General features: G+C 41.5%; 1 protein-coding gene across 3 annotated transcripts in view; it reads right to left on the minus strand.

Moving 5' to 3' along the window:
• Positions 1-17,437, minus strand: part of FAXC (failed axon connections homolog, metaxin like GST domain containing) — a 67,621-nt gene that overhangs the window by 38,580 nt on the left and 11,604 nt on the right. For all 3 annotated transcript variants that reach the window (XM_063666442.1, XM_054492512.2, XM_054492511.2), the window contains 2 exons: positions 12,312-12,508; positions 2,406-2,629 (listed from right to left, as the gene is read on the minus strand). In XM_063666442.1, coding sequence (XP_063522512.1) covers positions 2,406-2,629; positions 12,312-12,508 — 421 coding nt within the window. The remainder of the gene's footprint in view (positions 1-2,405; positions 2,630-12,311; positions 12,509-17,437) is intronic.

The following is a 17,437-nucleotide window of genomic DNA, read 5'->3' on the forward strand; positions in this document are numbered from 1 at the left end:
AAGTAAAAACCATTATTAGCTCACAGGCCATATGAAAACAGGCCACCAGGGATCAGCAGTACTTTGCCTCTCCTGGTTTACAGCCTCATCACCCCCTGGACTATAAGCTAGTTGAGAGAGGGGAAAATCTCTAACCCATCTTCATATTCCTCAGCTCCTGGCACTTGGGAAATGTTCAAATCACTGAAGTTGATTGACCAGGAACACTGATAACTAATGTATCCTGTTGAGTCAGATACACATCCATGGACAATTATTTCCCCAAATCTTGAGCTATTTCAACAAAAAGTAATTTTGGATTTTGAGTCTCTTAGGCATCTGGGCATTAAAAATGAGCCACGTCCGTGGGGATGGCAGGGAGGTAGTTTGAATTTCACTTATTCAATAAATGAAATGAGGCTTTTTGCCTCATTTAGTAAGACAAATTATGATATTCAGCCAAAGAGCCTCTCCCTCCCGAAATATAGAAAAAGTGCTTCTCTTATCACAGAGTTCACAACTACACTGCTCCCTGGGCCTCACAGAATATAACGCCAGCTAACTCCAACTTTTCAAGTAGCCCGCTCAGCTTCTCATCCCAGAAAATCCAGACTTTTAATGCTGTTTTGAATACTTATCATGTATCCAGCCTAGCTATCAGTGATTCCTTTTTTCTTCCATCTCCTGAAAACTGGGGAGAAAGCATTGTCTAAATTGCTAAACACGAGAGAAGCAATTGTCAGTTACCATTATTATTGCTATCACCCTGCTCCCTGATTTTCCCAACCAGAAATGTCCGGAAAGGTGAAGGTCGCCCCTCTCTGGTTAAAAAAGCCACACTGTTAAAGATGTGTGGTGCTTATAGCATAATTTCTGTCATAATTCCAGGGACTCAATTCCTTGCTTACGGAGGCTCACAACAGCATGAGCCGGTGAGGGAGGGGAGGAAGCCGGGAACAGACATAGCCATTGTTAAGGGGAAATGGCCCAGTTGTGAGCCTGGTTTTTGAGGCCAAGGGTCCAGCATTAAGTTTCCAAAGGAATGAGGCAAACTTGAGGTTAATTCCATTCACATCTACATCAAGCAGGTCTACCTGGTCCCAGTGGAGCAAAACAACAGAAGGCCTAGACAATGTCAATTCTGCAAGCCAGACAGAGCTTTTGAAGGAGTCCAGCCAGTATCAAGCCCCCACCCCCAGAACATAACTCCCGTAACGAAGCTAGCCAAGATCTGGATGTGGTACTGGGATCTGCCCTCTGCAGGCTGGGGTTCAAGGAAGGACCTCAGGTCTAGCAACTGTCTGAAATGTAGAGCAGAAAGATGCAGTCAGAGTGGGTCACTCTGCAAGGGACAGGTTATATCCAGCATAGCCTCTACCCAGCATGGCTTCCAGTTCCTAAGGCACGAGGTGGTCTTCAACAAAACAAATTCTAAACTCTACTTCCTAGCAGAGGTGAGGTACTTAATGTGCTCTAGAATGAGGATGAGGGTGAATCTGGAAATTACTGCAGATGAGGGAGAGCCAGTGAAAACCCACCTTCTGCAGAAAAGACTAGTAGCCCTCAAAGGACCTGGTCAGGTGACCTAGTCACATGGAGGACTTGGTTCCCTGTACATTAGCTATCCCCCAGAAGAAGCCATTATTTCACACATAGAAGGTCCTGAATTCAATATCTGTTTATGAATTGTCAACACTAAGAATCAAGCTCTGCCCAGTGAAGAACCACGTCAGCCCAGGCCCCCTCAGCCGGCCAGGGGAGCAAGAGTACATCATTGTATTCCCAGCCATCCTCACCAGCCCGCGGGTACACACTGCTCTCTGTGCTTCTCTTTTAGTGGTTTCCCAAACAAAATTATATCCTTGTGTGTGACAAATACAAAATCACACTACAAAATGTGCTAGTAATAAGAGGACTAAGAATACGATCAGGAATAAGAGGGGTGAGAAAATGACGAATGTTCCACATATACAGGGGATGGATCAGAATCAGTGCTGTCAGCAGGTCTCTCAAACTCTTGACGTCAATGGGCACACAGTTGAACCTCTGAGCAGCGTGTTCCTAAAGCAGCCTGTGACCCTGACCTGTTTATAAACCAAAGTGCTTCCTTGCTCAAAATCCCTGTTTTCTTACAGCACATTCAGAAATGCCAGCATCACTTGCAGCCAGGTGGTGAGGCTGAAGCATGTTCCATACTCTCTTCACACGGGCTCACCATGCTAAAAACAGTCAAGTACCAGTGATTAAGTAGAAAGACACATGCTTTTGAAAATTAGAGGATTTGGTTAAATGTGGGGACTGCAATCTACACATGGAAGCAAAGAAATCAACCAAAATTAAAACATAAATTAGTGAACCAACAGTGTTTTACTAATCATGCAAAAGGAAAGAATAGTAAATATAGAATAGAAGGTGTGGTACATTACCCAAAAGCCCTGCTAAAGACCGCATGTCCTTCTCCATCAGCATGTAAATCTCTTCCTCGGAGAAGCGGCCAATGCCGTGGCCGTGCATCTCGCGTTTCACAATTCCTTTCGTTATGTGGCACACGACCCACCTCAGCAGGTTGCTGAAGGGACCACCACCACTAAGAGAGAGCATCTTCCGGGTCTCATTGAGATTGTCCACCCACTGGCAATAAGCTAACGTCCTGGAATTGTGTGGAAACAAGTTACTACTGTGCATCAGGTACATATCAGCTCCACAGGGTCACTTTAGAATGAGTCGTTCAGAATTTACTACACTCTGGAGGAACTGAATAACAGCAGCTTTAATAAAGAGCAATCTGCATGGCAGCTATCACAACAGGCTCTAGTCAATGCCTAGACTTAAGGGATTGTGGAAGAAATGGGAAAAAAATCCAGATAAAGATGCCATCAAACCTTTCCTGGTACCCACCCTCAGACCTCTCCCCTCCCCTCCCAGTGCCACGTTTCTGCCTTCTCTCACGCAATCCCACAGAAAACAAGTAGAACCCCACTGGAAAAGTCTTTGAGTCAGGACAGTGAGCGCCCATGGGGGCACAGGGCAGGAGGCAGTAGTGACTGGGGTGTTGGCATCATTCTCTTTCCTGAGCAAAATGATGGTTCCACAGGTTTATGCTTGGTGTTCATTAATTAAGCTGCACATTTGTTTTGTATACTCTGCATATGCACTTTACATTTCATGACATAAAAGAGTTAAAAAAAAAAAAAAGAAAGAAAGAAAGAAATTTCTGAAAGAAACCTTTTTGCCTTTTTAAAAAAAGATACAGGGTCTTGCTATGTTGCCCAAGCTGGACTCTATAACTCCTGGGCTCAGGTGATTCCCCCACGTCAGCCCTCAGAGTAGCTGTGACTACAGGCACGCACCACCACACCCAGCCTTTTTGCTTTTTTGATAGCGCATTAGGGAGTAAGTGCACCTGTCCATCTTTATTATAAATTAAAATATTATGTAAATGATTTGCTCTCCAAGAAAATCAACTCTTTACCTCAGTTTGTTCTCAAGAACTCTAAAGGGAACACAACTGCCAATGGAACTTGGCTGAATCCTTTTTCCCGTCTAGGTGATACTAGTGGTAAACTTGCTCATTCAGGTGCTCCTGAAAACAGTATAATCCATATGGCGAGGCCAGCAGCTATTCACTGTTCAAACATTTTGCTGGCCACCATACCCAGGTCTTTGCTGATTTTATTCTCCAAATGGCAAGAATTTTTTTTATGGCTAATAGTGCTGGTAGATAGAAATTCAAAGGGTTTTCTACTAAAGGCTGAAGAGAATGTAGCTGTGTGGGAGTACAGGCATAAGACATTTTCATTTTTCCTCCCTAATGAGTAATAAAAGATGTACTGGCAATCACCTCTACTCTTAGTGCTGGCTGACATAGCAGTAATGGCCACTTCAAAAAATTCAGAAGCCAGGTGTGGTGGTATATGCCTGTAGTCCCAGCTACTCGAGAGGGCAAGGCAGGAGGATCGCTTGGGCCCAGGAGTTTGAGGCCAACCTGGGCAACACATAGTGGGACCACTGTATCAATCAATAAATAAAAACTTAGAAATAAAAAGAAATTCATGGAATTGGAAAGCGTCAGAGCCAGAATGCTGCGTTATTTTAAGGTTTTTTTTTTTTTTTTTAAATCAAAGGGGTGAAAAATATTTTGAGAGAGAACTCAAGGAATGACAGTAAATCACAGCTACAATGAAATGCTGTTTTCCACCTCAAGGGGGAAAAAAAGGCATTTTGATCATTTTATATAGTTCTGTTCTTTAAGGGTTCTCTGTTCTAAAAACAAATAAAAATAAGAAATAGATTTCTCTAAAATTGCTGGATTCCTGATTTTCACCAAAAAGTCTTACAGCCAATTTCAACATACTCCCTGTGCTGTAGCTATAGCTGTTCTTGGCTATCTTTTTAAACGAATGCCCATAAATCTGATTAGAAAGCTTTGTGTGACTCTTTTGGTAAGTCTCTCAAAATAAAGTACTGAAGAATCAAGAAATAGTTTTTCCGCAAAACAGGAAGAAGTACATCACAATAGTGACTAATTAATGTGTATAGTCAGAGCATTCCATTGATCTTTCAATATAGAATATCTCACATTTTTTCTAGTAAATTCTATATAGACATGGAAACAAAATGCTTTCCCACTTGCTCCTTTTTTCACACCTGCAGTAATTAAGATGACAATTTTCACATTCCCTTAGAATAATTCAGCACTTTGACTCTAATTGTATTAGGTCTAAATTCACAACAAAAAGTTACACAACCTTTTACCATTCTGGAATTCAATGGTCTTAGAATAAAACTAAATTATTCTAAATTGAACATGAGCAAGTAATAATAGCATCCGAAAAGCATCTAAAGTGTAAAAATGCAGAATGTGTGGCTCTAAGCTGACAGGTTAGAAGGGGAAAAAAATCCTTTGTAGACAAATTATACAGATTTGATCATAAGCGTAACTGATCGAGCTCACCGGGCAGAGCAGAGGGTGAAGGTGTACGCATGAAGAGCATCAGCTGCCTGATGAACTGCAAGAACTTCTATAAGGGGCACATGGGTACAGGCTGCATTTGAGGAAGCCTGTAAGAGGCGAGGCTGGAGGCGCCGGCAAGGGCCCAATCAGGACAGGCCTGAGGACACGGAGCTGAACTTTATTCCAAAAGCAAAGGTTAACTGCTGGAAGGCTTTAAACAGACAAGAAACATAGTCAGATTGGTGGCAATGTAAAGGAAGAACTGGAAGGTGGAGAAAATGCTAGCAGGAAGGCCAGTTACCAGACTACAGCAAAACCAGGCAAGAGATGATGCACTGGGTGAGGCAAAGGCAGAAGGAATCCATAGGAGAAACATTGCGACAGAAGAAGAGTCTACCGGACTACAATGGATGTGAAGATTTATGGGTAAGGAGAAACTAGGTATTTTCTCCTAAAATGATAGTTTGAGTGGATGGTAATACCATTAACCAATACTAGATTGTACAAGGTAGAATATATTCGGATGATGAAAGATTGGTTAACCTGTAGCATTTGAAGGTCCCATGGAACGCCTAAGTGAAGATGTCTAGAAGGCTGAGAACTCAGGAGATAGGTTTAGACTCCAGATAGAGAACTGGTGAGCAGGGGCATGTTGGTGGTTTTAAAGCTGTGAGAGGAGATGAGGTCACCTTAGGAAGTTTCTAGAGTGTTGAGGAAACCATAGTTCAAGGGCAAGTTAGAAGATGTGAAGGCCAGGTTGAAAGAGGCAGCTTGGAGAGAAGTAGGGGCATCTTTCTCTGTGCTTCAGAAAGAGAGAGTGTTGTAAGGGGTGAGGGGCTACAGAGAAGTTTAGAGTTCCTGCCTGATGACTTCAGCTTCCTCCATAGCATGGGAAATGGGGGCACACACACAAGGTGAAAACATAGCAGTGTAGAGAGTTTTAGCAGTAGCAGGCACGAAGGGAGAGGCAGCTGTTCTGGGCCACACAACTTGGCAGGGAGGAGTCTCCGCCAGTGCAATGGTGTGGGATTCTCTACCTGCAGCAGGCTGAATGCAGGACACAGAAGAAGAAACACTGGCTTGATTCAGAATTCACAGCTAGAAGTAATCTCAGAAACTGTTTGGTCTTCCTCTCTTCTCCTTCTACCTTGCTCTTGATTTTTCTTCCTCTCTTTCACTCTCTGTGCCCAATATTATCGACCAGTGTCAGGGAAGAGAAGTAAATGAGGGTCAAGCAGGTCTTTAAGGGTTGAGGCCAGTGAAATGTGTATAAACTTTAAATACCAAAGAAAATAGATGCTTCATAGATTCCTAAATCAACCACCACACATAGAAGACATCACATTGTATATGTTTCCACGTTATTGCAAACAAGAATCCACCTCCTTTCACAATCAAGATTCTTGAAAACTCTGTTCACATGGTTGGAGCCTCTACCCCAACTACTCCACCAAAATCACTCTTGTTCAAGTCAACAGTGCAACATCTAAATAAACCATCTTTCTATATTCTTGAACTCTCTAAAGTATCTGACACTATTGGCCTCTTTCTTGGAACTTCCCCATTAGCTTACACCTCTACTGCTTTTCCTTCCACCCCTTACATATTCCCAGGATCTCTATCTTCATTCCTCCTATCTTCCTACTCCACACTCGTGGAGCCATCTAACTCACACCTATGACTTCACACTTATGTCTCCCATATGCAGCCCTCTCTCCTGAGATCCATGGATCTTATGTGGATGACCCTCAGGAACTGCAAACCAACATTTCCAAAACTGAACTCATCATCTTTGTTCCATTCAAACCTGATTCTCCTCGCCAAAGCCAGAATCCCAGGAGTTATTCTTCACTGCCCCCTCTCCCTCACTCCTGACAGCCAGTCACCCTGTGAATTTGCCCTTTCTCCAACTCCATAAACACTGCAGTTCAGCCCTTCGTTATTTCTTAACTACAAGGAACATGGCCTCCTACCAGGTCCCCTGACATCCCCTTAAGGCCCTTCAGAAATGCATTTGCTCCAATGTATACAAAGAGCTTCCTAAACACAAACCTAATCATAACAGTAATGCTTCTTAGAGTCATTCATTAATACCCCACAGCTCCTTTGCATGGCATGCCAGCCCCTCTCCCCACAGTCTAACCCCTCTATGACCTGGCCTTTCTTGGGCCCCATCTCCCAGCACTGACTCCCATGCACCCTATGCACAAGCCATACAGAATTACATGCACCTCCCTGCTATAGACTGAACGTTCATGTCCCTCTAAAATTCATGTGTTGGAACCTAACCCCCAGTGTGTTGGTATGTGGAGGTGGGGCTTTTGGGATTATGATTAGGTCATAAGGGCAGAGCCCTCATAAATGGGATTAGTGCCCTTATAAAAGAGACCCCAGAGAGCTGCCTTGGCCCTTCCACCATATGAGGTTACAGGGAGAAAGATGACCATCTACGAACCAGGAAGCTGGCCCTCACCAGACACCAAATCCACTGATGCTTTGATCATGGACTCGCCAGACTCTGGAACCATGAGAAATAAACTTCTGTTCTTTATGAGCCACCCAGTCGAAAGTATTCTGTTATGACAGCCCAAACAGCCTAATATACTCCCCAAATGCCTCCTTCTTGCCTCTAAACTTCTGCAGATGTTGCTCCCTCTGCCTAGACATCCTAACCTTTCCCGACCACCAGCCCCTTCATCTGCCACTCCAACTGTCCTTGGATTCCGTTTTGACAACACCTCCTCTGCAAAGTCTTCCCCCCTTCTCTCTAGTAATGGCTGGCTGCCTTTTCTTTGTTCTTCAAACCCTCCCCCAGCACTAACCATTACCAAGGCTTGATGTCTGCCTCCAGCCTTTGAGCCACTTGATAACAGGTATACATACCATCCTGGCCACTAACAGTCATTCATTAAGTTTGCAGAAATAATGAATTATTGATTAAATGAAAAAAGGTTTTGCTTTTGAGCCAGCTACTGCTAAGTAGTGTTTCTAAGGGATGACACATACTTAAATAGAAAAATGGGAAAAGAGAACAAAGAGATGTGCCTATGGAAAATGAAGAAGGGGCTGCCACTTTTCTCTTGGAATCCATGGCTCTTCACTCTCCACTGGGAGGAGACCCACTGCAAAAGGAACCATGAATCATTAACTGGAGAGGACAGAGAGGGTCAATTTGGAAAGCAGACAAGGCTAAGCAATTAATTTATCATTTTGAGGATCTATTTCAAGAAGTTGAAATACTAATTTTCCTTATCACAATGAATGTATCTAATCTCTTCTGCAAAATGGGGTCAAAGAGATTTTTTAAAAGACTATCTTAGAACAGAGGAACAAAACCTGCTCAAAAATGTTTAAAGGTGAACAAGAAAACAGTCAAAGAGAAGCTGACCCCTGATATTTTAATGAAGATATCACACATTATAACTTAATACCTGGCCCGTGATAGAAATGAATATTTATAAGTGGGAACCCATAACAAACTACAATTTGATGACTGAGTATCAACACCTGGACTTCCAAATCATGAGAATGCCTTTCTCTGCATAGGGCTACATCCTTGCTGTCTTTTGCTTATACTCTGAACATCTACTCAAGAATATAGGAACATATGATACGTTTCTGTAGTTTCACCAAGTTTCACAAGCATTACATCAACCCCTCCAAACACGGGCCCTCACTACATCTAAAACTGGGGTAGGGAGAAAAGAAAGAAAAGGAGAACATATGAACAAAGTTATAATCAGAAAGAGTAATCTCTTGGCTTTTAGAAAAGATCTTGGTTAAGTCAATTTATGAAACTATCCCATCTTCCCCCATCTCCTGAACTACACTCAAAATTTTAAAATTACGGCCAACCTAGAAGCAAGTTTGAATTCACTGTTCTAATGCCTGTGTGTGTGTGTGCGTGCACGCACATGCGTGCACGCACACACACATTAGAACAATTTTTATTATTTTCTTTAGAGACACGGTCTCACTCTGTCACCCAGAATATAGTGCAGTAGCGCGATCACGGCTCAATGCAGCCTCGAACTCCTGGGCTCAAAAGATCCTCCCGCCTCAGTCGCCACCACACCTAACTGTTTTGTAGAGAGAGGATTTTGCCATGTTGCCCAGGGTGGTCTTGAACTCCTGGGCTCAAGCAATCGTCCCACCTCAGCTTTACAAAGTGCTGAGATTACAAGCATGAGCCACCACGACTGGCCCTAATGCCTATATTTTTATGGGTGAAAATATTATAATAACTAGATAGTCTGAAAATGATACCCATATGGGGTTGAAAGACTCTGAAGATGCTCACTGACATCCACAAGGGGGCAGTATGTCACACTGAAGAAGCTGTAGTGTGTGTTACCCAAAATCAGTTTCATTCCAGTCATTTGACCCCGTGTCAAGTTGACTTCCCTTTACACCAGCTTCTCTGTACTTACGCATTCAGTACAACAAAGGGGATTTTTAAAAACTGTGTTCTTGATCTTCAATAACAGTTTTTATAATGCAAGGGGGACATCAGTGTATAGATTTCAAGTGGAAGAAAAGCCACTTTAGAGCTGAGTGTGTTTATTTGAATAGACCTAAAACAGTTTCAGAATTATGTGATGTAACATAACAATGCTAGCTTTCCATTGCCTTAGCTTTTCATAAAATCATGTCTGGGGTGTTTTTAAGGTTTCCGGCCAAAATAAACATATGAAAACTCCAAATAATTGAATCAATTGAGTCAAACAAGGTAGGTTTATTAAATTTCCTCTTCTGGCTGTGTGAGTATAGACACAACCTAGGAGCTCACTGACTGTTAGAATTTAAGATATCATGGAAAGCTCATACTTACAATATTTTCCTACAAATTTTGGTCAGATCCCTATATGCTGGGCCATAGCTTCCACAGGTAGACATTTTGTGTGTGGCCTTGGAACCAGAAGAGGGGAGGAGGGGAGGTGCCTGAGGGAAGAGTATCTGAAGATTCTCTGCCTGGGGCATGGGGAAAGTAGGGTCTTTTCTCCATTGGGATTTAGAGCTCTCCTAAAAGTCTCTTTAGGGTTTCCCCAAAGCAAGAAGTTGGCTAAAGGTTTGAGAACCTTAAGAAACAGATTTGTTTTTCCTTCGCTACTAGGGACTAAATGGAACTGTGGGAATTAGCAGTGTTGCTTTGAAAGTTTATTAGATATGTGCATCTCAATCAAGACCTTTCCTCCCACCCTCACTATTTTTTCCTCAAATTAACCATTGAGAAGACATAAGCAAGAAATAATAGCTAACCCCTCCAACATTTTTCAAATTAAAAAGTGAATTAGAGAAATAAAATTGTCCTTAGAAGAGTCTACATATGACCCAAGCAGATCCCCAAGCCTTTGGGAATTTGCAGTCCACAAAATTAAGATCCTTTCCCATGGGGTACCACTTCCCAACTCTCACCTCCATCCCTTACCCCGCCCACACCCCACCCCGCATGGAGTATCAGCTTCGGGCTGGTGAAGAAAGAGATGGAAAGGGCAGGGCAGGGATTAACTTTTAGCAGGGAGTAAAGTTATATAAAATGACATGTACGCAGACACAGAACAAAAAATAGTGATGTGTGGTAATGTTGCTGGGTCAAAAACTTTCTAAGAGGAATATATATTTTCTAAACCATTATGGAAATCACAGAGTTGTAGCCAAAGTGACAACTAAGATGTATGGCTTTCAGCTTTTCAGACAGCTAACAAAGCGACAGCTCTGGCAATCAGTGGGCCCATCAATCAAATGAGGTAGTGCCTTGGAGGGCCTCTGTCAAGGGAAGGCACATGGGTCACGTGGCCTTGTGCAGGTCCTTCCTTTCCCTTCACAGCAGCAGAACTGACTGGAGCCTAGTAAGCAAGCGTGATGGGTTCTTCACGAGGCTTTTCTCAGAAGCTAAGTTTTTCCTGGAAGCTATGCATGTCAGACGCAGTCATACATTCTGGTTCCCACTGTGACTGCTGCACACCTTGGGAGGGGAGCCCCAGCAGTTCCCCAACACTATTGTAAGGAAAAGACCCGATTCATTCCACGAACATGGAGTCTGATTACTTCCACACTAATCTGTACCCCTGTCTCCAGCCTCTCCCCAGCCCCCTCCTTGCTGCCCACTCTATCACCTCTTTAGCAAGCGGGGGGTAGAAGTGGAGCTTAGGTCAGCCCTGGAATAAACTGGGCAAGAATCAAAAGTAAAAGGAGAAAAAGAAAAGGGTCACTTAAAATCCGAGAGATAGGAACAGCAAGTTCTCCATTTAGAAAGAGAGTGGAATAAATGAAATAGGGGAGAAGGAGGAGAAAGAACCTTCTCCAATCAACCCAATATTGAAGATATCACTCAGTGGGAGAGGTTTAATAAAAACTACTGGGCCAGCATCTGCCTGCAGATAACAATTAATGCCAAAAATGATGGGCTTAACAATTCTTAATTCAATCTTTGGAAAAAGATAAAGTTTGCAGAAATCAAGAGAAACTTTCTCTATCTACTGCGGTGTAGAGAAAGGTGCAGAAACTCCAGAAAATGGATGAAAGAAAAATTTTAAAAACCATAGACTAATGAGTTTGTAAAGCAAGAACCATATCTGCTTAACTCACATGGTACCACCGCCAGCTCAAGGCTACAAAAAACAGAACAGAAAACTCATTAACTCGTGTGATGGTTCAAACTTGGGGAATACAAACTAGGAGTTTGCAATCAAGCCAAAGAAAATCCAGAAAGGAGTAGTATGCTTTACTTCTGGAACATACAGAAGCTCTTGTTATCTATGGACAATTGACTCTAGGAATTCTATCTTGACTTAGTCTTCCATTCCCTCCTCTGAGTCTCTGACATAATATTACTTTAATTCAACAGTTTATACAGTATTGGTAAAAAGCCCTGAGTCCAATCAATTCAACTATCTTCCTCAACTCAGTGAGTTCTAGTCTAGATCAAAGACCATCAAATTATAGTCCATAGGCTAAGAAGTTTTTACATTGTTAAATGGTTGAAAAAAATCAAAAGAAGGATATGGTACATTAAATGAAATTCAAGTTTCAGTACCCATAATGAAGTTTTAGCAGAACATGGTCATGCTCATTTGCTGGCATACTCTCTATCACTGCTTCTGTGATAAAACAGCAGAGTTGACTAGTTGCAAAAGAGACGTACAGCCAGCAAAGCCTAAAATATTTACTGGCTGGTCCTGTACAGAAATGATTTGCTGACCCCTGGTCTAGGTAACCAGAAACTTAACAGTCATAATAACTTTGATGACTGAGCCACTCACTTCATCCGAAACTGTTAAGGTAGAAAACTGTTGAAAAGGTGGAAAGAGGATCTGAAAAGTGAAACAGAACTTGGGGCTTACTTCAAAAGGACGGGGACACCCCAGACGGGACTCACCAGTAGAAGTGCTCCTCCACCATCTTGGTCACCGCTCTGGAGATGGCTCTTTCATGAGGGCCAAGGTTTTTGTTTAAATTCACTCCAAGTTTCTCTTCCAGAAAGTCAATTATGAATTCTGTGCCAGAAACTTTTTCATGATTATATTCAATCCAAGGCATTTTCCCTTGAGCAGAGAGTTTTCCACCAAAATAGTTCTAAGCAGAGTACATTTTTAAAAAGAGAAAATCAATATTGTATTTAAATTCCACTGCATGATTAATAGAAACAAACATTCCAACCTTATGTTTGATAGTGACAGTACTATTCAAGTGAATGAACTCAGGGCATAAACTCCTTAAGACAATACATGGTTACTCTAGGAAAAATATTTGTTTAACCTCACATAAAGATATCACTTTATTCTCCCACAGATTCTATCATGGACTTTGGCTTATGATGGAAAAGAAAAAAAAAATACCCCAGGGGCAAGGGATGATGGGGGTAAGGGGTAGCAGATTGAAAGGGCTGAAATGACCCTAGTAACAGTCAGTCTAGTTTTAATGTACAAACAATTCAAAAACTCAAAAAGTGAATATAAACCACAAGGAGGCCTGTATTGACTGGACAACTAACCAAAAACCTCACTTGAAAACCAGTATGTCACACCTGAATAATACCACTACACTGTAAATGAACGGTCCCCAAAAATTATAATGCTTAGGTGTAGCAAAGTATGTACAACATATTCAACTACTGTGCCTCTTAAAAATGCAGGTTCCTGTGCCCCAGCCTGGACTTCTGGATCAGAATCCTTGGGATAGTGCCCAGAAATCTGTGTTTCTGATAAGCTGTCATTGGTAGACAGAATAACAGGGATTTGGACTGATTTCTGCCTCCTAGTGTCTTGATATTTTATCTCATTGCTTATTCTAAAGGATAAAAGTAGGCCTAACCTCAAAAAGGGTAGTAACTATTGGGGATGTTATAGGGGCTGCTGTTAGTCATATTGCCTTTGTGCAATTTAGAATATAGAACCTCCTCTGGGTGGAAATGGTCCATTCCAAGGTTTGCGGCTTGGCAAATAGAACTGGGTCAAGATTTCACCCCCACCCTTTGGCCAGGCACTGTTGTACAGTGAGCAACTTGCACAACCACACACGGCTCTCTAGACATCATCCCTGATGTTACCCCAGGAGAAATGTCACCTACTTCTAGAAGCTGCTAATACATCTAACATTCTTGTAATCTGTGTACTACAGATGTAAACTTACCACATACCATAGCCCCTATTTCAGATTTCTCTTGATGCCATCCATATCCTCTTAATACATCCCTTTCTGGACTCTTGTCATTCTCAGATGCAATCTGTCCTCCACACTGCCACCAGAGGGAACTGTTTACTATGCAAATGAGACCCAAGAACACTGCTGCTCAAAATTATCCAATGGCTTTAATAGCTCTAGTCTACAAACTACCCCTTTTCACACAGCAATCTGGACCCACATCCACCATCTAGCCACTGCCCACCTGCCCGGTCTCATTGGCTATCTAAGTCCCTCTGGTCTCCTAATTCCAACTACCCCTACCCAGCCAGGTCAAGGTGTTTGCCCACCTCCCTGACTTTGTGCACTCTTTACCTTTTACAGGAATCCTTTTCTCCACCCTCTGTAAAGTCCTATCCACGTTTTTTAAAACAAATCAGTTCAAATCTCACCTTGTTACATAACTATTTCCCCAGGATATAACCATTATTTGCCCTTCCTCTGTGCTTCCACTGTACGGTGTGTAGTCCTCTACCCTTACGGAGTAACTATTTACACATCTGGCCTTCCCTCTAGACCACCCTTTCCCCTGATAACTTGTTACGTGTTTGACTACTTTTTAAAATAGTAGTAATAAAAATTGTAGAAAGTAAAAAGTTTCCTCTTCAAAGTTCCCCTTCTTGTTAAAGAATAAATCATAAGTGTTAGAAATAATAGTTTCTTTTTATTAAAGACTAACTTTCTTCAAGCCTCCTTGCTTTGTGCTAGTAACTCTTTGTTAAGCCCTATACTATGTAACTGTTGGAAGTGCTCACAGGCACGTTCCAGCTCACAGCCTACGCCCCTTCCTTATTTGGAAATGTTATTGCTTCCTTGAACCTTTCGTAAGCAACTTCTTTGTTCTTCCTTTCACTTACCTATTTAGGAAAGTTTTAGGCTATTGGCAAATCAGGTATCAGTTTAAGACTATGAGGCCCTGCTCCAGCCAATGGATGCAGGACACAGCAGTAAAGACAACCCAAATGTGTAAGGGATAAATATGTCTGCTTTTTCTTTGTTCAGGTGTGCTCTCGCCATTGCTCCATCTGTGATTGAGCACCTTTTCTGCAGAAAGTAAAGATGGCCTTGCTGAGAGAGCTTTTGTCTCCATGCTGACTTTTCTTCGCAGCACCGATTATCTATTTCTAACAATTTTGGTATTTCTAACAAAATTAATAATCAATTCTTATGGAAACGGAAGTTCTAGTATGTTTTCATGATCAACAATTATATTTTGATTGCTAGGTAAAAAGCAAGAGAACATTTTAGAGATACTCTGATTACATCTAAGTAAACAGAGATGAATGAAAAAACATTAAAAAAAAAGAGACTTACAAACATGTCACAAGTAATTGGGAAGACTATAGGTGAGATGCCAGTGATCTTTTATTCCCATACATTTCAATTTTTCTAAATGTGGTCGTATAATTTTTAAAATAAAAAAAAATTTTATAGACATGGGTGTCTCACTATGTTGCCCAGGCTGGTCTCAAACTCCTGGGCTCAAGCAATCTGCCTGCCTCAGCCTCCCAAAGTGCTGGGATTACAGGCATGAGCCACCATGCCTGGCCCAAAAAAAGTATGTTAAAAATGTTGATTTTTTTTCTTTTTTTCTCCCTTTAATTTTTCCTACATATTTTTATTTCTACAAAATTGAGACAGGGTCTCGCTGTGTTGCCCAGGCTGATCTTGAACTCCTTGTGATCCTCCTTCCTCAGCCTCCCCAGGTGCTGGGATTACAGGCATGAGCCACCACATCCAGCCAAAAATAATACTTTTTCTTAACTTCTTTAAATCTATTGAAGAACTCCTGGACTATTTTTATTTAAGCAATTAGACTCTGACTAATCCACTGAGGGTAGTTTCTGAAAGTAATTTTGAGAAGATAAAGAGGTAAATCCTCTATATTTTTTCCAAGCTGATGTTTCCTTCTGCAAGTCTGCCCCAGGTAAGACTGATGCAGCCACACATATACTACATTATTAGCATGGCAGTGAAGGCCATAGGCTTTGGATTTCAAAATCTCATTCTATCATTTATTCACTAAGTGACCCTGGACCTCCCTGGGTCTCCCTTAACCCTCCCTGGACCTCAGTTTCCTCATCTGTAGAGTGGGGATAATAACAGTTGCTAGGATGAAATGAGAAGATGTGCAGTGCCTTCATCAGAAGTATTTTGAGATGAAGAACTTGAGACTCTAAGAGAGATACCAGAGTCTTGGGACTCTGATTTGATATACTGGCCAGAGTACCCATAGGTTTCAGGTAAATATCTATCTATTACATTCACTCTGCCCGGGAGCTATCTTGAGTCATCTTCCACTGGCTAAATTTGAAATAATTTGAGCAGTCTGTGTGGATTATGACACACTGAAAAAATCCACGCACCCACTATCTATTTAGTTTTGAAGAAGAATGTCTTTATTTTTCAGAGCTGCATGTTGAAGTATTGCAGGATGATGTGTCAGGATTTCTGCAACTTACTTTAAAATGGTTTACCAAAAACACTGTTCACAAATGTAGATGTAAAGAGGGGGGAAAGCAAAGGAGGAGACATTAACCATTCACGATCTAGGTAAAGGGCATGAGGGTGTGCACTGTACTATTCTTTTGTCTGCAGCTTAGGAAAAAAAAAAGAGGCAGGAGGGGAGACAAGGTCAGCAAATAAATACAACATCAAAAGTTAGGGCTGACAGCTGAGGCAGACAGCTCCAAAGGAAACATTTTCTTTTTTCTTTCTCTTACTTAAAAAGAATTCTTTTGTGAAATGTATGCTTCTTATACAACTACTTATATCAAATGATGTAGGTGTCTTTACCTGTCTAAAGAAATGTAAGGAATAAAAGTCAAAAATATCAGTTATGATAATAATCTCCAGCTCGTAGGATATCAGGTAATTTTCACTTTCCACATACACTGTTTTGTACTGTTTGGAATTTTTCTAAGGACCATATATCATCTACACACAATCAGAAAATGCAGTAAAGCTATTTTTGTGTTTTTTAAAAAATTAACCACATCCCCAGGACCTCCCTGTACATTGTTTGCAATTTCCTATAAGTCTATCATTATTACAAAATAAAAAGATTTTAAAATTGAACTACCAATATTCATATCTTGATAGAGAAAAATAATAATAACTGTGTTCAATACATTGAGCTTTTTTTAAAAATAAGCCTTTTGATTTCCTAACTAATGGTCATCAAATATTCATTCCCATTCCATTTAGGTTAAAAATTCAAGAGCTTCTAATATAAAGTCATGATCTGAGGAATACTGGCATTTTAATCTTTTTAAAATGGCACAGGCAAAAGAAGTGGCAGAGGGTACACCTCCCTGGGTCCATGACAAAATATTTCTCTACTGATCAATCCAAGAAATGAACTCCCCAGCACTCCCCAGACACCCACTGCATCAATACAAATCCCCACTAAGGGAATGGGAATCCAGGTACCCCCAACCCCTACAACAGAGCATCCCTTTCTAAACCACAGCACCATTTTTTTTTTACCTAAAATCTGTCACCCCCCGAGCATCGCCCACTCCATTTATTTTCCATACAGGCCTCACAGAAGAAAAACAGCCCTATACAATTCTTTTTTTAAAAATATATTTAATAAGAAATAATAATTTTGGAAGGGGTAAGCACGCCCCTTCCTGAAGACCTCTGTAATAGCTGCAGGCTTCACAGCAAGGCATGAGTCCTGCTGCTCCAGTTACACTAACTACAGGCAGCTGCTCTAAAATGTGAACAAAGGCAGATATGCTGCAGGTAAAGACAGGTCTGCAGCAGTCAGGGCTTGATGACTTGGAGGGCAGAAAGGAAAGTGCAGAAAAGCCTGGC

Source organism: Pongo pygmaeus, chromosome 5 (genome assembly GCF_028885625.2).
Source record: "Pongo pygmaeus isolate AG05252 chromosome 5, NHGRI_mPonPyg2-v2.0_pri, whole genome shotgun sequence".
NCBI lineage: Eukaryota > Metazoa > Chordata > Mammalia > Primates > Hominidae > Pongo > Pongo pygmaeus.